Source organism: Cydia fagiglandana, chromosome 8 (genome assembly GCF_963556715.1).
Source record: "Cydia fagiglandana chromosome 8, ilCydFagi1.1, whole genome shotgun sequence".
NCBI lineage: Eukaryota > Metazoa > Arthropoda > Insecta > Lepidoptera > Tortricidae > Cydia > Cydia fagiglandana.
In genome coordinates, this window is record NC_085939.1 from 12,887,058 (window position 1) to 12,910,753 (window position 23,696).

General features: G+C 37.8%; 1 protein-coding gene across 1 annotated transcript; it reads left to right on the forward strand.

Moving 5' to 3' along the window:
* The first annotated feature begins 8,908 nt into the window (after positions 1 to 8,908).
* LOC134666832 (uncharacterized G-patch domain protein DDB_G0278987-like) lies at positions 8,909 to 22,080 on the forward strand. Its single transcript, XM_063524149.1, has 6 exons — positions 8,909 to 8,987; positions 9,225 to 9,321; positions 10,919 to 10,958; positions 12,664 to 12,762; positions 21,085 to 21,213; positions 21,854 to 22,080. Exons 2-6 carry the CDS (start codon positions 9,248 to 9,250, stop codon positions 21,893 to 21,895), a joined length of 384 nt encoding a protein of 127 aa, XP_063380219.1. The 5' UTR covers positions 8,909 to 8,987; positions 9,225 to 9,247; the 3' UTR covers positions 21,896 to 22,080.
* Positions 22,081 to 23,696: the final 1,616 nt, after the last annotated feature.

The window sequence follows — 23,696 nt, forward strand, 5'->3', positions numbered from 1 at the left end:
AAAATCAAGCATTTTCATTAAAAACTGTTGCATTTGATGAAGTGGAACTGCTGATGATGATCAGAACAGAACTCTTAAACGACGCATAGTTCACGTTTGGTGATTTTTCCTTTTCGTTATGTTCGTTAAGCAAGTTAAGTTTTTAAGCCACATTTTTGTCAAGCTCGAGTTCTGATGATGGGATCCATAAGGAATCGAGTCCTCAAAAATTAAAGGCATACGTATAGATTTTTTTGTATTTTCATCATAAAATCGAGCATTTACATTAAAAACTGTCGCATTTGATGAAGTGGAACTGCTGATGATGACCAGAACAGAACTCTTCAATGACGCATGGTACACGTTTGGTGATTACGAATTTCGATTTTGACTTGGACTGGGACCCGGACTCGGACTCATACCCGGATCCGGTTCGGACCCGGATCCGATTCGGACCCGGACCTGGACTCGGATCCGGATTCGGACCCGGACTCGGAACCGGACTCTGACCCGGACTCGGACCCGGACCCGGACCCGGACTCGGACCCGGACTCGGACCCGGACCTTGACCCAGAAAACCACTATGATACCTTAACTAAATAAACAACTATGATTACCTACCATAAAATTAATGTAGGTATAAAGTACGATGATGCCAATCTTACTAGCCCCTCCCGCTTAAACCCCCGTACACCGCACGGCATGCGCCATTAAGTGGGTTAGGTTAGGTTTGAACTGCGATCCTCACAGAACCGAACAAGGATTAGGTTAGGTTAGAACTGCGAGCCTTACAGAAACGAAATGCTACTTGAAAAGTGGGTTTGATTAGGTTCGAACTGCGATCCGCACAGAACCGAACTGCTATCTGAGGAGTGGGTTAGGTTAGGCTAGAACTACGACCCTCATGGCTCCTCTTCACGATGGGCCAACGCCGGCCACTCCAAGGGACGCATTTATGCGTTAGAGGGAGCAAGTGATAGTGCATGGCTGCGTCCCTTGGAGTGGCCGGCGTTGGCCCATCCTGTAGAGGAGCCATTATACAGAAGCGAAATGCTAGTAAAAAAGTGGGTGGTTTTACCTCCTTTTCTACATAGTGTACCATCTACAATAATCTTTCATCGGCCCCCATGGAAGTCGGTTTTTTTTTCTTAAAAATTATGTATGTCGTTAACAGCAGGCACTTCTACCGTAAACTGTATCTAAGTACCTATAATTTCTAAAGACTTCGATAAAACTCAACCACATCCTGAACCTTATCTCTCTAGTCACGTATGTATGTATGGCCGCTGGATTTTTGTTACTCATCCACTAACCTGACCGGCCTGTCCACTTAGCTTGAATAATGATCTGCGATGAAATGGATGTGAGTGAGCCCGCGAACTGGTCCGCAAAATCTGCACCTCGCAAACCCAACATATACCTACCTAACCTTTTTGAATTGTATTCACATAGATAATAATAAACTACGAAATAAAATAACACCAATGGCTCAGTTCGCTAAAGGCGAAAAGGTATGTATTACAGCAAACACAGAAACATTGTCTGTAGACCATTAAGTTAATGTTTCTACTGACCTGAGAAATGACCCTCGTGCCCGCTAGACACGCTCTCATAAATTAACACCTACCTAATGATTACATATTGCTCAGCTTATTATCTGTTAGATGGTTATAGACATAGGTAGGTAATAATTATAACCAACCAATACGTATACACTAGCTGCAGTCAGGAGTAGAAATAGGTAAGCGGGCCAGATATTCAGAATGATCTAAAAAAACTAAACCCAAAAATATTTATTTACATGAATAATATAAGATAAAAGTTAGAATAGAAGATGAACGCGGGTTTTATAGTTTGTAAATGCCGACCTTCGCTTTGTAGGTACGAACTCCTCCAAACTTTTCCGCGTATTCTGAAATTAATGTAAAACTTACGCCTTGTGGTACTAAATTTATAAAAAAGCATTTACACGTAAAATTATATTATGCACGCTGTTTTGCTGGTCACTATTCAATCCGCAACACCTATGAAACACGCCTCTCCGCGTCTCCCTCGCAATTCGAAAATTATTTGTACCGTAAAACGGGGTGAGTAGGTTTTGGCGGGGAGAGGTGGGTTATGAATGGGGAGATAAGGTTTGAGAGGGGGGTGAGAATAAATTTAAGGCTACTGCTACAAAAATAATGTATTCCAATTTAAAATGGAGCTATAGTAATACGCATAATAAAAAAAATCGAACCAACAATCTTCCAAAATCACCTTTGTATGAAAAACCCTCTCACCCCAAATACGAGGCACTACAGGGTGAGGTGGGTTTTCCTCTTTATCGTCAAAGTTATGAAATGGAACTACCCAAAATAAAATACAAACGTCCGAACCACTTATCATATACACCATTCAGTTTTCACATGTAAAAATAAATTTTTTATCGAGGTTTGAAAGTCAAATTTCACCCAACTCACCCCATTTTACGGTATTTGAAATCGGAAATCTGCCGCTGGGCACCCCGTATAACTCACCTAGTTAGTGTAGGTCGATAGATTGATTTGATTAATAATCTATACTCGTAATAACGTTAGTCGGGAATTGAAGCGTAAAAAATAAAGCTTTCATCCATAACTGGCATCACAGAAAAGTTTCATTACAGTTCACACCGTGTAATTTTACTGCTCGTAACTACACGAAACTGTACTTGTACATACGTAAACCAATATCATTACGGGCTTTGCACGTTAGTGGCCACTAACTACAAATATTAACCCAGATTTTACATGAGTATTCGTGTTCCATTTTCTCTGCACTTACCTGCCTTTTAAATAACTTGCTCGCGTTTTTCCATTTGAACAAACACGGGAATTTGTAATGTGAAACTAATTTTGGTACCTGATGTAGATTTAATGTTAATCAGGTTCAGATTGTTCAGAATCTATACATATGATCTAGCAAAACTTATCCCCAATATTCCTATCGGAATTGTCGTTTTAGAATCCAAATTGACCCTAATCTAGACGAACATTACTACTTTATCGCTAACTTTGTGATATCACGGCCGACCTTTAAAATTTTCAATAATGATAGGCGACATGACTATATATCTATTGTGAGTGATATAGGTGCCACTTTCTTAAAAATAAATTGTGCTATTTTTAACCTATTTGTACAGACTTAAAGTGACATTCCATTTCCAACTGCAGCTGCAATACTGTTCATTTTCTATGGAAATTGACAATGACAGCGACGCGTTTCCATAGTAAAATGAACAGTATTGCAGCTGCAGTTGGAAATGGAATGTCACTCTTAATCGAATCATAACTTAATACACATTAACACACATTCGCAGTTTAATTCTTCAATTACCGAAACTTCGTTAAAAACATTCCCCAGAAGAAGCTATGTAGGTCCTAGAAAACTAGCGCGACACAATTTCGCAAATTGAATTACATCGGACGTTGTTTAACTATTAACTTAATTGACTGCCTTTTACATTTTCATTTTTATAGTTAAAGAACTAAAGTTTATTCTCGGCTTTGCTTACTTTTCCTAACAGCGCAGTTCTGAAGTTCAATTAAAATAGTAGCAGTCGATTTATAGTTTGAATTGATACCGTCGGATTTAGTTGACGGAGGAGGTTTATTCGTTTACGTGAACTTTGAGATTGGCTGTAACAAGGCAGGGAGAGGCGGGGAGCGCGCCGGTGATTTCTACTCTTAAAATCCAATTTAAATGCATTCCTCTGTGCCACAGGAGGCCACGTCGATACGCTCTGGAGGCCAATTAACTTATTCATCCTTAACATTTCATTGCTCAACTAGACTAGCTATATCTATACTACTTTTTTCCACAATACAACAGAACTTAATAATTACTCAAATCGGACTACGGGGCTAGCAACACCTAATCCACAAAAGAGATAGGTACAGAAGTCAATCACATGTATGTACTTTACTTTTCATACCTACGCTCGGCGGTCGCTCTAGGGTTGCAATTGTTGCGCACTATGACTTATGCACAAAAAAAAACTATCGTGGTAGTGGCACTCGTATCCATCGTATCGTATCTCGTATCTAGTTGTTTGATTTATTGTTGAGGATGAAACGGGAAGAATGGAAATATAAATTAATAATAACATTAATAACTCAATTAGGTATTTGAATTTTAATGTCATTGTTATATTACAAATTTGCCACAGAAAATATTTTGCGATGATTTCGAGATTGGCAAAATGCACGATTATTATATTTTAAAGTGTAATTAATTCGCATTCTCATGTACGATGTAATAAATTCGCATACGCATTCTCTCTGAAACCACTGGTAGCTTAAAAAACGACAATTCACCGGTTAATGTTGAATTTAAACAACCGTCCACTGTACAGTTATAATAACTTTTTATTTTGTTTCTCCATTATTGCACACAAAGTTCACAGACGCGTGTCTCAAGCGGATGGCACTCGCGCTCGCACTGGTCCCAACTGGTCCGAGATATCGTGTCCGTGAGCAGTGTCTATGTGTGCGTTGCTTGAGCGCGCTTTGTATGTAGATTGATTTCTGTACCTATCTCTTTTGTGCCTAATCGGTGAACATACGTAAAAACATACTCGTAGCCCATTGGAATCGAAGTTTTGTAGATTTTCGGACTGAACCCAGATATTACATAGACAGGTACCTAAATGATTTTTTGGCGTAAACATAATTCGAAAATAAGTATGCTCGTTTTCTTCATTACATGATAATGAGCCACGTCCATGCCTGTGAAAAGAAAAACTGTTCCTACCTTTCCGAAGTTCGGAGAAAGTCATTTAAAATGCAATTTAAGCGCCCTAATAGAAACGTTCGCACTAAGAATTGTTGCCAAGTGTAATGGGTTCAGGTGAAATTAACGCAGAAAAATAGGAAAAGTTAGAACGAGTTTCCCGCCAAGGTTTTTTGCCTCGACGAAGTAGCGCTGTGATTGTAAACTGGTGAATTTATAATGCTATTTTCGAACTCTGTTCATCGAGAAGTTTTAAACCAGTTGGTAATTTCATTCGCGGGTAATGCGTTCAGCACTTATTGGAGGTAAACTCCCGTAGGAAAGTTGCCGGAAAACGATAATACGAGTAATTTATGCTGCTAATAATTTGCTCTTTAATTGATTACCCATTGGTAACGTTGCGGACGGATCTCCATGGTAACGTTACGGCCACGTTTTCTTATGACGTTATCACGCAAAATTATCGTCCGTAAACCTACTTTACAGACAACCATATTTTTTTGATATTTTTTCTGTCATGACTTCGGTACCACTTTTTACAAAATTTTTTTAGTTTCATTTATTGCACTTGTAAAATTTCAATAAGCAGACAATTAGGGCCTGTTCTTGTTTGTTTGTATTGGTGCGCGCTAACAAACTCAATGCTGCCGCAGTAGGTAGTGCTGCTGTCGTTGGAAATGGACTGTCACCTTAAGTACCTATACCTAACTCTGATGCAGTAGCGAACCGCATACTGTCATCACATCATCACAAACATCACAAATCGTCACTTATTTTTGCCGCGGATCTCTTATGTAGGTAAGTATTAAGGATGCCAAGATGGGAGGGCAACCCAAAAAAAACATACCACATAGATTAAAAAATCTGGCATCATTTTATAAATAACCTCTATCAAGACTGTGTTCGTTATAATCGCATCAGACGCCTTTGAACTTTGAATTAAAAAATATATTTGCAAAGTATCTTCACCAATATTCTTTCTTGACCCTATTCATTCGAAAAGGATGCGATGAGTCAGCCAGATTTGGAGGATATCTGTGCGCTCTGTGGATTACTTTGCAAGTCTTTTATAGGAGGAGGCCAGTATCATCACTACTTAGGGATATTAAAATCCCTTCTATTTGTGTAAGAAGCTTGTTTTCTCGCTGACAGAGAGGGTGGAGCGTTTATCGAATAGGTACTTAATCCAGATAAAGCAGAATGAATTGCTGTGTTAGTAATATATCCCCTACAGTTGCAGTGAGTTCCGAAATTTAAGTAGGAACTCTAGTTTGTCAGGAAACATAATAGTGTTTGTGTAGTTTTTGGAAAGTCAAGTTTGGTATTATTACGTTCCTACTTACATCGCCGTGTGCCTGCTACACTGCCACATCTCAAAAAACCTTTTTTTCGAGAAATCGCGTCTCAAAGTTGTGAGAGTATAGTCCAGGGTGTTTAATGGGATCTTACTCCTTTAGTTTTAGGTCTATGAATTTAAAATTTAGCTTTTTTTACTCGGAATGATATAACCCTCCTTATGACCACGCCACTTTTTAAAAGAAATGTATATTTTTTAAGATACAAGGTCCGAAAGACAGGTATTTAGTGTTGTGGCCGTATTGCAGAAACGTTTTTTTAAGATTTTGAGATGCGGCCAAATTTAAACACAAAATTATTGGATAAAGGTTACCATGTAAATATAAATAAAAACACCAAAATAGTTAAAATCCCTTTATTTTTACCCTACTACGGCAACGCAAAAGGAGGGTTATGATTTTGACCGGTATGTATGTGGGTATGTATGTATGTATGTATGTTCATTTGTTCCCTCATAACTTCTAAAGTACACATTATAATTTGACAAACGATATGTCATTCGAATTATCTTAATCGTCCGCTGGTTATAGGCTATATGAAGTCACAAAAAAATGAACAAGGTGCCCCTCTAGAGGTCATAAAGTCACGAACGAAAAAAATAAAAATAAGTAATGATTACGTGATGTATATCATTTAAAAGAGCTCAATTAGCACATTTCAAATATATAAATATTGTTAGCTTTTGCACCCGGCTTTGCTTGCATGCACCCGATGAAACATTAATTTATCGGGTAGGTAATTCGAACTACGAATCTACAAGCGCTCAGTACGGTTACCATCAGTTTGTCACTGACATAAACGCCGTCGAGAACGTAATTTACTTTCTATACATCCCGTTTACACTAATATGCGAGTGCGAGCGAGATGTATAGAAAGTAAATTACGTTCTCGACGGCGTTTATGTCAGTGACAAACTGATGGTAACCGTACTGGATTCTATCCGCGTATTACCCGACTACGGCGATACAAGAAGGTATTTGCAAAATAAATTTGTTTGGCCGCTATGAACATAGTGTGTTTTTAATGACCTGCAATATTTTATAACGTGAATAGGTATAAAAGTCCAGATCAGCCAAAATGTATGAAACAGCCGTACAAGAGACGTACGAAGCTCGCTGTACGCGTTCCAAAGCCGGGCGCCTTCGGCGCCCTCATACTAGAAGAGTCGGGCGTAGCCCGACGTACGTGGCGCGCTGCAAGCGGTCCAAAGCCAGGCGACTTCGACTTTCTCATACTAAAAGTGTCGACATACGTGACACGCTGGACGCTTACCAAATCCGGGCAAATGCATGAAACAGCCGTACAAGAGACGTACGGGCACGCTGTACGTGTTCCAAAGCCGGGCGCCTTCGGCGCCCTCATACTCAACGCGTCGGGCGTAGCCCGTCGTCGTACGAGGCTCGCTGTATGCGTTCAAAGCCGGGCGCCTTGGGCGCTCTTATACTAAAAGAGTCGGGCGTAGCCCGACGTACGAAGCTCGCTGTACGCGATCCAAAGCCAGGCGCCGAAGGCGCCCTCATACCAAAAGAGTCGGGCGTAGCCCGACGTACGAAGCTCGCTCTACGCGTTCCAAAGCCGGGCGCCTTTGGCGCCCTCATACTAAAAGAGTCAGGCGTAGCCAGACGTACAAGACACGCTCTACGCGTTCCAAAGACGGGCGCCTTCGGCGCCCTCATATTAATAGTCGGGCGTAGCCCGACGTAGGAGGCGCACTCTACACGTTCTAAAGCTGGGCGCCGAAAGCGCCTCCATGCCAAAGGATGGCGCAGCCCGATATATGTGGCGCTCTGCGTGCATTTCTGTACTGGAGATGCCCTCGTAAAAGTAATATAAAGTGGCTTCAAATAGTTAGTAACGAAGTCATGACCCCAAAATTAATTAAATAAAAAATTAGTTCAAAAACTAAAACCCGACTACTGAAAATCGCGCTCTAAAAGTATGAAACAAGATAGAATTCTTATCTGAAGTTATCAAACAGGAAATATTATAATTTTTTTAATAAAAAAATACAACGTAATATAATTTACTACATTATTTATATTTTTACAGAGATTCAGAGGATAGCTGTGGTCGTATGCCACTTTACCTTAAAGTTTATAATCGTGGCATACGACCATGCACGGCGATCCTTTGAATATCTCTGTAAATATATCAAAAATGTAGTAAATTTTATTACGCTAATTATTATTTTCTAGGACGCAACTCAAAAGCTTAATTGAAAACGTGTGCTATATAGCCACAACTCAAAAGTGGCTGTATTGCAGGGAATTGTCTGACAATTTTGGTCAAATTCATAAGGCCACTTGTGAGAAAAAGGCTCTTAAAGACCTTTTTTGCTATGGCTCTCGAAATAAGGTCGTAAATTGAACAATTTTGAATACGAATCTGCAATAATCCAGAAAAGCAAAAATTTTGAATTGTGGCCGTATAGCAGGCACACGGCGACATATTCGGAATTATAACCGACTCGATGCCTAAATTGTTTATTACAGTAGGTACATATGGCGCTACTTTACCGCACTAGTGCGATAATTAGCACATTACGTAACTATTTCGAAAATTTAAATTGCCATGCACAATGCATGTAATGTTCTATTATGTCGTTCAATGTATTGACCATGAGTTAGACATTTAATAACTATTAATATGTATTAACCACCAACCAATTAACCAGCGACGTGCACTATAAATCAATTGATACGTTGTCAATAAAAGCGACACTATTCTGAACTTATTTTAATGTTGATTCAAATTATTATCATACTGACCTTATTGTTGGATAACCAAAGTTATGTAAATTATTGAGATGTGCTCCAATTCTTGTATCTCACGGGCATTGGAGTCAGTGCAAATATTTGATTCGGACCACGCAGACATTGTATAACGGTTGCTGCATTTAGGTAAGTTTCAATAAAACTTTAAACTTTTGGCAAACTAACTTTAAGACCGACTTAGGTATACAAAACATTACTTGAACTTTTTTAAAGCATTATATTTTACATAAATCTGTGTCCAGCACACCTTCCTATATTTTGACTGCTTTTGTGATTTTATAAGGCAAGTATTATATGTTTATATTATTAAATACCTTGTAACTAAAATAATAAACATTATAAGGAAACCTTTGTCTATTTCAGAAACCTGCTGTAGAAAAATAACCATGAATAAAACTATTGTTATATTATTGGCCGTTCTGGCTGTAGTCGCCTTTGCTGACGCTAGAGCAACATGCAAGTAAGATCGCTTATTTTATTTATTCAGTGTACAAAGTGTGTGATTATAATCACCATTCAATCACCAATTAAATCAAAAACCAATTGAAATTTTATTACGTTCAAAAATATAGTACGTAGTACTTACAACATATATTTTATTATTTATTAATTAAATATACGTGGGTGTACAAGCTATTATTTATTCTGTGGTACCTACAAGCTCTTTGGTGTGGTCGCAAGGATTACGGACAGAACTAAATAAAACAAAATGGAGAAGTAAAAAGCACAACTGCCGTATTCGAACTTCAAGATATTCACAAGAGACGACACATACTAGATCCATTCTAGATACTTTATAGCTTAGATATCAACTACCTAGTTCGCTTTTGCAGCGCAATTCGGGCAACCAATGTCACTTTTACGTTAGATAAAATAGATCTCTAAGTCTATCCTGTGGAAATCGTTCAAGAGTATCTCCAGAATCGCGCAAATGTCAAATTTGACAGGTTAGATCTTAAACATATCGTTTTCGTATCTTGGTGATGTCTATTTCAAAATCCGAATCGGGCCCCTAGTCTACTAAGTCCTACTTAAACACCTACATAAAGTACCACTTTTTGAGCAACAATAAAAATATTTTTACTTTATTGTTCGGAAAAGTGGCAATAGATGGTATACCTAAAGCTTGATTGGAAAGTAGGCCTTAAGGATGACTCACGCTAGACCAGGCCGGGCCCGGGCCGAGGCGTCCGACACGTAATTTTCTATGACGGCTGATCGGTGATCACGTGGTGGTTTCCATAGAAAACGAAGCGCCGAAAGCTCCGGCCGCAGCCCGGCCCTATCTAGCGTGACTCATCCTTTATTTGTGCACCTAAACCCACAGCCCAACAATGTCTTTTTGTAATACACTATAACACTATTAACTATTATAATAGTTGTATTGCACCTTTACAAGTTTATATTCACTTATCGATGGACATTTATTCATTTATGGTATGGTTAAATCAAATGGTATGGTCAAAATATTAGTTTTTAATTACAATACAATACAATACAATACAATTAGCCTTTAATCACTGACTCCGTTATAGATTTGTTTTGTTTCTTTATCATTGATTTTTAATTTTAATTAGTCAGGTTGTCAGGGTCTAACAAAGGCCTCCCCTAAAGCTTCTAAAGCTCTTAAGCTTTAATTAAAAAACTGGGCAAAAATTATGTTGTAATTTTTGTAATTCGTTGAGACGATAAGTCCAATTACGGATTAATTGTAAAAACGAAAAACTGACGGGTCTGCTAACTAACTTTTTCATGAATTGTTCACTTTTTAGCCTCTGCAACTAATGTAAGTACTATTTTCCCCCCACTTTGCTTTTTTTTCTTGTTTGTTAGTCAATCAAATTGCGTAATTGATATATAGGTACATATATCGACCTATACGTACTCGTATACGTATATAAAACCATCAATGGCTTCTTAGATATGACATAGGTAGTTAATAAAAACTAATTAAGACCTCGATAATTGACATCATCCCCCATTTTAAAATCATTTTTATAAATCATTTACTCGTATCCATATTAAACTTAAAAAAAATATATATTGTTTTATTTCAGAGGCAGCAGTCACCATTCGCGATGCGATGATGACGAACAGGTATATACTTTACTTCTGTATTAAATCTACTGAAAAAGGTTCACGCAGCTTAGATGTAAAAGAGCATAAGTGTTACGTGGAGCTTACACCCTTTTATACACTAGAGCCACATAATTTATCTTAACAATTACGCAGAGTACCAATAAGTCATAGATACATACTCTGTCTAGACTAGAACGTAGATTGGCATGTCATTTTTTAATTTTCCTTAGGTACTTACCTACGTTCTGATCGATTTCGGTACATGCGTTTCATCGTAATTAGTGATTTGCATAAAAACTAATTAAATTTAAGCCTGACCAGTAATATATGATCATTGTTAAGAGGGCGCTACTATTTTCATGTACCTATAGGGTGACAGGTTCAGTATAGTATGAGAAAATTAGTTCCAGTGAAATTCCGCAACATGGCGTTTGATCATTTATGGTCACGCTTTACATTTCACGACAATTATTTATCCACCAATGTCATAATTGGAATTATAGCTTAATTCTTGTTTAATTTATAGACGTAATTAAGTGTTGATGTCGCAGTTAGTATTTTGTTTACAAAGTTTGTTATTCACGTTATCAGCACTGACACGATTGGGAATGAATGGCAAGGCTTAAAGGTTATTGTTAAATGTTATTAGTTGTCAACCAATGATAACAAATTTAGATCAGAGCAAGGGTGAAGGAAAAGTGAGGACAACCTTTAAGCAATCACATGCATTAAGGATGTTAAGGATGACTCACGCTAGACCAGGCCGGGCCCGGGCCGAGGCGTCCGACATGTCATTTTCTATGACGGCTGATCGGTGATCACGTGGCGCTTTCTATAGAAAACGAAGCGCCGGAAGCTCCGGCCCGATCTAATGGCTCCTCTACACGATGGGCCAACGCTGGCCACTCCAAGGCACGCGGACGCATTTATGCGTTAGAGGGAGCAAGTCTCATTCTACCATGCGGCTGCGTTCCTTGGAGTGGCCGGCGCTGGCCCATCGTGTAGAGGAGCCATAACGTGAGTCAACCTTCAGTTGTATTTTACTCAGAATATATTTGGTTTGTACGTCAAAGACAAATACCTATACATAGCTGCGGGTTCTACGAAGCTCACCTGCTAGGCAAATTTTGTGTCATGAACATGACTATTTGTTTATGATTCTTCTTCTTCAACCTAGCGTTTTCCCGGCCTAGTATCTTACAATTCTCTGGTTTGTTATTATGCCGGGACCACACTAACGGACGGCAAACGCCGTTGATTATCGCGATAATTGTCAGTTTTCATACGACCACACTGGGATTATCGACGATGTTCCCGTTAGTGTGGCCCCGGCATTACGAAACTCGGCTATGCGTCATTTTGTTAATTCTACTCTCTAATTATAAAAACTCGACTTATATTGACCGGCATATGATCCATGATTACCTTTTGTATTGTTTTCGAGCTCTCGATATTTCGACGCAGTTAAGTACATTGCATATAGTTAATAATAGCTCTAATAACTCTGATGATATTGAAATATCGGGAACTCGAAAACAATACAAAAGGTAATCACGGTTCATATCCCGGTCGATAGAAGTCTAGTGAGACCAACCGTGAATCATTCAAAACTGATATTATAAAAACTCGCCTTATTATTGATACTCGTAGGTATTTTTAAAATTACTTATATTAATATTGATTTTATTATTAATTAGTTGATTCAATCTAATATTTGTTTTAGAAAAACAAATGCGACGACTCGTCTTCTTCCTCCTCGTCCTCCTCTTCCTCCTCATCGTCGTCGTCCTCCTCTGAAGAAGATGACAAGAGATGCAAAAGCGTAAGTAATTATACTCTGGCAAACCCGCTTACCAGTAGATAGAACACGCATTTTTCACTCCTGTTTTGCAACTACTCATTTCTGAAAATAACTTTTGTAAAAAAAAGAAGGCGTTAATTTAACAAAAATATAACAATTGACAACTTATTCCTCCTTTATTTTTTTTTTGGATAAATTAAACTACATGCAAGCCAAGTAAAAAGAAAACGATTGTACCAACATGACCTTTTTACGTCACTGTAAAAATTGTCGGTGCCGTAAATGCCCTATATTTTCTTTATTCCTGGAGTATGAACTAGAAATTATGGTATAACTATTTCTATCATTTCAACTTTCAACGGTTTCAATATAACTCAACAAAAAATTAACAATATAATATAGCTGGTTCGGGAGGCCTTTGCCCAGCAGTGGGACACCAAAATAGGCTAGAAAAAAAAATAGCTGGGGCCCGATTTTTGAATTTCGATCACTCGATTTCGTCACTCGGAAGCCGGTGGATAACGGGGAAATGCTAATTTTTTAAATACGAGTGATCGAAATTTGGAATCTAGTGGTATTGACCACTCTATTTCAATTCTATTAGTAGAATTTAAACGCCTAGTAGTGGAGATATCATTTAACGAAATACACGAAATCGAGTGGTCGAATTTCAAAAATCGGCCCACTGGTCAAACAAGTTTGTCAGTAGAAAAAGGCGCCGGATTCAAATTTTCTATGGGACAATAACACTTCGAGCTTACATTTATTACATTTGCCGCTCTTTTCTACTCACGGAAATTGCTTGGCAGAGTATAGTATAAAAATCTATACTTGAAGGTTATTAATGTTTGAATGGCCATAGTGCACGCAGAACTCTCCAGTTTGTTTTGAGAATGGTTCCCGGCGGGTTTCTTCGAGCGAGCCTCAATTGCGGCTCTAATGAGCAATAATGATGAAACGGTACTTCAACTTTTACAGCATTTTCCTTATTTCTACTCTAATTTGATTTTAAGGAAGCAATGTTAAGTAGGTAATTAAATGGAGTATATTTTGCGTTTTTATTGACTTCCAAGACACTTGAACAGACTTTAGATTAAACTGTTTCTTGAACTTATTGTTTCACTTAAAATTACCTGTGAACAATTATTAAATTTGAATTTAAACAAGTTTCTTATCAATATTTTTTATTAGAAAGACTGACACGGAAGAAGAACCGTTGTTTTAAGACGTGAGAAAATGTTATGATAAAAATTACTTACTACTGCCATTGTTGCCATGGCGCAACTAAACTTTAAGAGCCCTTCAACGTGCACACTAGCGCCACAGCTAAATAACCGTGATTATTTCAATTTAACGAAAGATATTGAAAAAAGGGGGCCGCTACGTACTGTTTTGTGTATTTAAGTACCTTTTGAATACATCAGACTAGTTTTTATGTTGCTGGATTCGTCAACCCATACAACCATTTCCAGTCGCCGTTACGTCGCGGTGTAGACACATCTTGTGTCGACACCGTCTGTTTCGGTCACAATTCCAGTCGCAGAGTCGTCGCCGTGTCGACACAGTTACCAGAAATGGGGAAGGGTCGACACATGACACAAAGTGACATAAAGTGTGGTCGCCGTGTGCACACATTGTTACGAGTTTGCGACTACTTTATGCCAAAATCATTCGTTCATTCGTTCATTTTGTTCCTGTCAAATGGAAACTGTCAGATGGAAAAATAGTTAAATAAAAATAAGTGACATTAATACGCCATCTCTAAAACAGATTACAAGACGTAATTATATATTGTTTGCATTTATATTACAATAGGACTTAAATTATTATGGGGAATTAAACTGCTCGAGTGATTTGATAAACTAAGTGTAATATAATCAACGCGCCACCACATTGTTTTAGTTTAGCCGGAAATGAAATTGTTTATTTCTCAGTGCCTGTGTTCATAACTATATTATTTGATGCATTTTTAGTACTTCGATGCGTATACTATACTTAAATAACAGAAATAACGCTTTACATACTACGAAACTTGTTAATTATGATGTATAAATATGGTTTAAGGCTGAGAAATATTGCAGTCACAAAGTAGTCGCAAATGTTTCGACTTTGTGTCGACTCTGTGTAGACACATGACACGAGCTGTCAAAAGTAATAACAAAGTTAATGGATTTCCAAAATGGCTCCTTATGTTCATTTGTTTTCAGATATTCTCAAAGTGTAAAAATGCCGTGGTCAGAGATGGGCATTAATAGATTAACTGTTTAAATCCTCAAATTTTAATCGCGATTAGGTAGTTTAGTCGACCTAACATAGATTGAAATTGAATTAATCTGAATATTAATCGAATAAATTATCGATTAAATCTCGGTTGGAAGATGACATGGCCCCCTGTTTTTGTACGTAAAAATAATAGAAATGTCTTGCATGCAGATGGTAGCCAAACACTTTGTCATAAAAGTCGAGATGGGTGTCGATTTATTCGTTTTAGGGAGTGCCGATTTCGAAAATGATGACCATTTTGGAACCCAAAATGGCGGCCATGCACTGTGTCATAAAAGTCGTCATGGATGTCGTTTTATATGTTTTAGGGGGCCCCAATTTTGAAAATGATGACCATTCTGAACTCCAAAATGGCGGCCATGCACTATGTCATAAAAGTCGTCATGGGTGTCGTTTTATAGGTTTTGGGGGGCGCAGATTTAGAAAATGATGACCATAGTGGATTCCAAAATGGTGGCCATGCACTATGTCATAAAAGTCGTCATGGGTGTCGTTTTATAGGTTTTAGGGGGCGCAGATTTCGAAAACGATGACCATTTTGGATTCCAAGATGGCGGCCATGCACTATGTCATAAAAGTCGTCATGGATGTCGTTTTATAGGTTTTAGGGGGCCCCGATTTAGAAAATGATGACCATTCTGAAATCCAAAATGGCGGCCATGCACTATGTCATAAAAGTCGTCATGGGTGTCGTTTTATAGGTTTTGGGGGGCGCAGATTTAGAAAATGATGACCATTTTGGATTCCAAAATGGTGGCCATGCACTATGTCATAAAAGTCGTCATGGGTGTCGTTTTATAGGTTTTAGGGGGCGCAGATTTAGAAAACGATGACCATTTTGGATTCTAAGATGGCGGCCATGCACCATGTCATAAAAGTCGTCATGGGTGTCGTTTTCCTGATTTCGAAAACGATGACCATTTTGGAATCCAAAATGGCGGCCATGCAGTATGTCATAAAAGTCGTCATGGCTGTCGTTTTATAGGTTTTAGGGGGCCCCGATTTCGAAAATGATGACCATTTTGAAATCCAAAATGGCGGCCATGCACTATGTCATAAAAGTCGTCATGGGTGTCGTTTTCCTGATTTCGAAAATGATGACCATTTTGGAATCCAAAATGGCGGCCATGCAGTATGTCATAAAAGTCGTCATGGCTGTCGTTTTATAGGTTTTAGGGGGCCCCGATTTAGAAAATGATGACCACTTTGGAATCCAAGATGGCGGCCATGCACTATGTTAAAAGTCGACATGGATGTCGTTTTATTGGTCATGGTCATCATTTTCGAAATCTGCTCTTCCTAACACCTATAAATCAACATCTATGACGGCTTATATGACAAAGTGCACGGCAGACATCTTGGAATCGAAAATGGTCATCATTTTCGAATTCTGCACTCCCTAAAACCTATAAAACGATATCCATGACGACTTTTATGACAAAATACGTAGCCGCCATCTTGGATTATAAAATGATCATCGTTTTCGAATTCTGCACTCCCTAAAACCTATAAATTGACATCCGTGACGACGCAAGTTATCTTTATTTTCAGATCTAACAAATTGCTACAGAATACAAAGGACAAAAAAAGAAGCGAGGAGGTAATGAAACAAGCAAAAATACAGATGATTCCTCGACGCAATTGGATGCTTCTTAAATTGTGTCCAGATTTTTTTGTCAAAAAAGTTTTTATTTTTCACATATTACTCTCACAAGTTCCGTGACATTTCGACCTTGTAATTTTTTAAGTAAATGTTTTTGTTTATCTATGAGGATCTCACTAGAATAATATAATCAAGGTATGTTTATATTTGATGATTGAAATAGTAACGCAAAAATATATATATATATATATATATTTGTGTCTTATATTCCTGCCGAAGACTTTTATTTTTCCTTTTCCTTCTACACAAGTTTGGCCAAGTACTTAATAAGAATTTAGGGCTCTCAATTTTATTTTGACTTCTACAACAGTAAAGCTACGAGGCCATGTTTGGTATCTTTTACGTATAAATTCGCAGTACCAAATTTAGTTAAGGTATCACATTGACACCATTCCAAAGTAAAAACATATAAACTTATTAAAATACTTTCTTTTAAACTCATCTTCACGCTTAAACTGCTGAACAGTTTAAATTTAAATTTAGTACACATATATTTTGAGTCCCGAGACAGGACATAATAAGTTATCTCAAAAATCATCCTTTAAAGGTGTGAAATGAGGTGTAGGGGGGAATTTAGAATTGACTTCTAGAAGTAAATACTGTTGAAGTTTAGGTTTGAAGTCATGTTTTTTATCATTTTTAACTAAATCAAAGATGTAGACCATCCCAAATTTCATATAAATCGGTTCAGCGGTTATTGATTTCCCGTACAAATTTCCACGCCACTTTTCACACCTTCAAAAGATGATTTTGCTTATAAGGTCTATCCTATGTCCTGCTCCTGTTCCGGGACGCAAACTATTTCTATACCAAATTTCAACGAAATCGGTTCAGCGGTTAAGCGTCAAGAGGAGTTTAAAAAAACCGGCCAAGTGCGAGTCGGACTCGCGTATTAAGGGTTCCGTACATTAAGTCCGACTCGCGCTTGACTGCACATTTCTAATAGGTTTTCCTGTCATCTATAGGTAAAGAACTATTTTGTGTATTCAGACGGACAGACATACAGACGCACGAGTGATCCTATAAGGATTCCGTTTTTTGCTTTTGAGGTACGGAACCCTAAAAAGTTTTTTTTTAATTTTGTGGAATGGTGTCAATGTGATACCTTAAATGGATTCAGCAACCCAGATTTATACGAAAACGATACCATACACGGCCTAGCACCTTCACTGATGTAGATATATCAAGATAAAATTGAAAAATTAAGAGCCCTAAATAAACTTTCAAGAGCGGATACTCAAAAACTATTCAACATATCGAAAAAATTGACTGATAAACTTGTAACAAATGAAATTAACTTTCATTTTGTATAAGTGGCCATGTCGCTAAGATGCATAGTTTCCGAGATATAATCAAAAAACCGGAAAATGGGACCTTCAAAGCCCCCTCTCTTCCCCCCGCTCAAGGGCTACGGCCGGGGACTTTTGATATGTTCACCTCCTAACTTGTCCAAACCAAGTTACGGAGTCAAAAATTGTGTTCCGAGCATTTCCCTCTACAACTTTTTGGAGCATTCGTTGGCTGACCTAAGTAGCTTTAGCCCGGGAAGTAGTGTCATAAGGTGCAAATTTTGGTATCGGATGAATTCCCTTAGCACAGATGTAATATACGTAAAGCTAAGCTAATTGAGCCCGGTAGACATCCGCCACCCCCTGGCAGGTAGGCAGGGGGGGCAGTCAAAGTAATTTGTAATGGATTCAAGCTTTGAACTCCTTTTTAACCCCCTTAGAGGATGAATTTTTAAAAACGCTGAAATTACTTTTCCTGTATTCTAATAATATGCGCATATAAAAAGTTTCAAGCCCCACACTTGAAAAAAATGTTGATCTCCATACAAATTTTCAACCCCTATTTCACCACCTTAGAGGATAAAGTTTCAAAAACGCTGAAATTAGTTTTTTTTGTATTTTAATAATATATCTTTTAACGAAGTTTGAAATTCCTAGCTTAAAATAAAACATGAACTCCATATAAACTTTCGTCCCCTTTTTAACCCCCTTAGGGGTTGAATTTTTTAAAATCGCTTCTTATCTCTTGTACACGTTATAAATGTAACCTGGTGTGCAAATTTCAACTTTCTAGCAATTGTAGTTTCTGCTGATAATATTAATAATTGAATAAAAAATTGCAAACCGATTTTGATTTGTTCGTCAATATTTTTGTTTTTTTCTATTAAACTGTACATTAAATGTCTCAAAAATGAATTCCTTATGCCCGATTTATCTGGAAATGATACCAAACTCGAGGTGGTAGGTACATAGAAGCCGATATGCAGCGTGTAACTTTGGATGCTCCCCTGCTTACCCACAAGGGGGTGGCGTTTGGCTACCGGGCTGGATTGGCTTAGCTTTACGTATACTACATCTGTGCCAAGTGAATTCATCCGATACCAAAATTTGCACGTCCCATACATTGGGTGACACTGCTTACCTCACTACTTATTGCATTTCTTTAAAAACTTTTCTGTAAAAGGTTGACGGGTGTTGGGTGTTTATATGGTTTTGGTCGATTATTATCATTTGCATCGCCCAATGATGACTTACTAGAATTACGAGCACACGAGACACTAATAGTAGTTTGACAAACCTTGGTTTTCAAGAGGTATTTTATATTGACATTTGCTGTCACAAATTTGCTGTCAGATTTAGTCGCAAACCGCACGCAAAGTGCACACAAATGTGTCGACACCTTGTTACGGAAAAGTGTACACACGGCGACGACACTTTGTTTCGAAACAATTCTAGACACATTGTGTGGACTCTGTTACGACACTTCTGACATTTAGTTACCACTTTGATGATTCTGCGACTGGAATGGTTATATGGGAATCTATGTCCAAAGTTAAAACGGCCGTTTTTGTTTTGAGTTCCTAGATCGACGAAACCAGCAACATAAAAACTAGTACTAGTTCAAAAGGTACTTAAATACACAATACAGTACGTAGCGGCCCCCTTTTTTCAATATCTTTCGTTAAATTTAAATAATCACGATTATTTAGCTGTGGCGCTAGTGTGCACGTTGAAGGGCTCTTAAGCAGTATAATTATGCCGCTAGACTAACTCGTTCACTTTACTAAACACTTTTATTGACTTCTAGCAAACATCAGCCCAATAATAGACCAAATGTAGTAGACTTAGACCAAGACAAGTCTGCAACGATTCTAATAGCACACGCAGTGCAAGTGTAATTTTATAATGGCAAACTTCTATAAAATTATGACGTATAAATAACACTTGCACTGCGTGTGATATTAAAATCCTTGCAGACTTGTCTTGGTCTCTCTATATGCATACATGGTGCAAACGGGTGTCGCGGAGCTTGGAATAATATTTAACAAGTACCTAGTATTAAGAGCGCATATTTGTGGAGAACAAGAGTCTTAGGCTGCGTTTCCACCAAAGATGTGCGAGGATGCGAGGGATGTGTTTGTCATTAACCAATAGAAACACTTCATATACCTATTCTCGGTCAGCGCAGCTCTAGTGGAAACAGCTCAGCAGAGCGAGGTTTTTTACATACAAAAGGGAAAGATGTGAGTGAGGAATATATTGCGAGGGATGTGTAGCGAAGTAAGGACGAAAAAATAAAAAAAATCCGTCCCCGCTTCACCGCACCTCGCTAACTTATTTGAAAAGAGCCCAATCCCGCTACACACCATCGCTACGCATCCTCGCACCGCTCAGCTACCTCGCACACCTCTAGTGGAAACGCAGTCTTAATATGTCGCCGGATGCTAAGACTCGCAAACCCCTTAACTCCTTCAAACGGAGTTAAGAAATTTGCAACTTTAGGTATTGTCGGCTAAAGTTGTGAACCTCTTAACTCCATTCGAAGGAATTATGTCTTTAACATTATCCCACGATATACAGAGTGGATTTTTTTTACCAGTCATACTCTGCGTAGTGAATTTATAGGTCACGCTAAACAACTTTTATTATGGCATCAATGGCGATATCTCGAAAGAAAAATTTGGTTGTCCCATAGAAATCGGCGGCACCTCATCAGCCGGAATGTATGAAACAGCTTAACTATTTCGCGATTTCAGCATTGATCGTATAGTAAAAGTTGTTGAGTATAGTATAACCTATAAATTAACTCCGCAGAGTATGGCTGGTAAAAAATTCACCCTGCTTCAGAATGTTAGAATCTGTGCGGAAAGAGAAGAGTCGTGGAATATATTGGAAGGGAAGCAATACATTTCAAGACTCTTCTCTTTTCTCTCTCTCTCTCGCACAGAGGGCCTACCTCGAACCATGTTCGACGTGTTGCCTCCCTGTTCCACTTACGTACGAATTTACAAGTTCGATAGAGAGGCAACACGTCGAACGCGGTTCGTGGTAAGCCCTCTGACTATCGAAGTGCGGATAGTCTGTGAATCAAGAACAATTACATTTCAGGGGCACGGCAAGAAGGATGACTCATCCTCATCCTCATCCTCATCTTCATCTTCGTCTTCGTCGTCGTCCGAGGAAGACAGCAAGAACAACGAAGTGGATTGCGACGATTCCAACGAAAAGAGCCATCACGTCTGTATTGATAGTTGACCTAAGAGGAATCTCACGCAAAGAAGCAGTTTTTGTATTCAATTTTTATACGTCTATCAAGAGCAAATGCCAGGAAAAAAAATGGTTCCTGTAAAGTCGGTTTACGGACGATAATTTTGCGTGATAACGTCATTATGAGAAAACATTGATGAAAAATTACATACTTTGGCCGTAACGTTACCGTGGAGATCTGTTCACAACGTTACCATGGAGATCTGTCCACAACGTCACCATGGAGATCCGTCCACAACGTGACACTTTATCGTGCATGCTACCGCTGTTCATTGATTTATAAGACGTTATCACGCCAAAAACACCCTGAATGTCGTAGTTTTGAATTGTTAGGTCGAGTTAAATTTAATACCCGTATTACACTACCCCTAATATGCATACAGCATTAAATTTCTTTTTAGCTTACGTTCAGAGTAAGATAGGTTTAAAAACAATTTTAAGTTTCTAGTATTTTCAAATTCTTTGGTATTCGATACACGATTTTATTAATTTGATTGTAGAAAAAAATATTTTGCAGTATTTTTAAAGTCTGACTAGATGCCGGTTTAGTTAACCATATTATTTTATATGATAACATGCCACCTCACATAATTGATATTACTTGTTTCAGCACAAGAAGTCGAGACACATGAGGCGATGTGGAAAGAACTAGTCGAAGACAACTTGGTGTCGGTTTTTATCACTTATCAGTTATCCCTTTTCACTGTGATCACTACTACAATCAAAGTTATGCACTTCGTCATTCGTTCAGTTTTGAGTTCACACACAATGAAATCGTTTCGTAGAATAGAAAATGCTATAATATTTTATTAAGCTAGAATTATAATATTATGACGAAAATGCCGAGTGCAAAACTTGAAACCAGAGCTGTCAATTCAATATGATTTGAAATAAACACAATGTGAATAGTTAATTAATGTTTAATTTTAATGTTTTTATTATTTATCTCAACGGACGACTTCAAAAATAAGTATATTTTTTAAATGTAATTAATAATTATAGGTGATGCTCAGATGGCAACTGGAGCTGCATACATTACATTATTGCGATTAAAATATACAGGACAGTTGTTAAACAAACAACGTCACTTCATAGTTCAGTGCAGTATCATGATAGTGATTAAAATATTTTCATGAAAGGGCGGTATTTTAATCACAAAATGCCTTCGTGGTGCCGGTATATTTTGCTCATCGACGTCCGTTCATTCAGAATGTTTGGCAGAGATTGAAAACCCTATATTCAATAATTAAATACAAAAAGTGTCATAAAATTAGATCCATTCTCAGTAACTTAAATGAAATAATTAATAATGTAATATATTTTCACAATTTACAAAAAATAAAGTAATACTACTAAAACAAAATATAAAACGTGTACGGTCGACAACAAAAAATACGTTAACACTTTTGCACTTTACTTCTTTGTAATTATAGGTAATTAAATGCCCACTGTACCTATTGTATTTAATTCTTTTGGATACAGATGTAGTGCATAATTGTTTTCCATCGTATTTTCTCGGAAACGTTCGTATTTGTCATGCAACTTCAGTTAACCTCAGTACTTTTTGTACCGGGACTGACTGAGATAGCAAGACACGTTCGTACGTTTCCGTGAAAATACGATAGAAAATAATTATGCACTATATCTGTACCGACAATGCAATACGCGTAACTTTTTCATTGATTGCCACGTTGTTATGAATGATGTAAGGAACGTCAAATATCTTTACTATATCAAATCTAGTGAATCTCTAATTTATTTCCCGAATCGCGCCGTATAACGGGATGCATGCGTAATACAAATGTTAGTACCTATTTTGAAGGGAAGTCTATTTGGAAAGAAAATAAACTTAAACCATAAAAAAAACTTGTTTACAAAAATGTGGTTCATAAAGTACAATTTCCGTCAATCTGTATTTTTAGTGATTTTGCCAAGGGTCTCCTCTCCCTCGGAAAGGATTCACTCAGGCGAGGCTATATTGCGACCATTGGGGGATTAACTAACAAGGTTTATACAATGATGCATTTATAATTTTTTTATCATTCGTTATTAACGCCGCCAAGTTATTTTGACAATTTATATCATTCGATGTAAACGTCAAAAACCAAAAAGTCAGACCGAGAAAAGTTTGCAGCGATTTTGATAGCCCACCCAGTGCAAGTGTAATTTTAAACGTCAAACTTCTATGAAATTACGACACGTTAATAAGACTTGCACTTCGTGGGCTATCAAAATCGCTGCAGAGTTTTCTTGGTCTAACTCTATTAAATTGTTAGGGTCCGTCTAAGCTAACTCTGCGCAACACATAGTGGAAGTGTCATTATTAAGGTCATTTATGTATTCCATAGGGCGTTTACTCACCTGACCTAATTGCATACGATTATATATAATTGCCGGCTAAGTAGGTGCAACGAACTCTATCAAATGCCGCATTGTAATTGTAAACCAACTGC

Bases quoted from the DNA above. Each gene is read 5' to 3' on its own strand.
- LOC134666832 (XM_063524149.1), top strand. From the start codon at position 9,248: ATGAATAAAACTATTGTTATATTATTGGCCGTTCTGGCTGTAGTCGCC. The intron at 10,959-12,663 runs GTATATACTTTA...TATTTGTTTTAG, and splicing joins GATGCGATGATGACGAACAG to AAAAACAAATGCGACGACTC. The intron at 12,763-21,084 runs GTAAGTAATTAT...ATTACATTTCAG, and splicing joins ATGACAAGAGATGCAAAAGC to GGGCACGGCAAGAAGGATGA.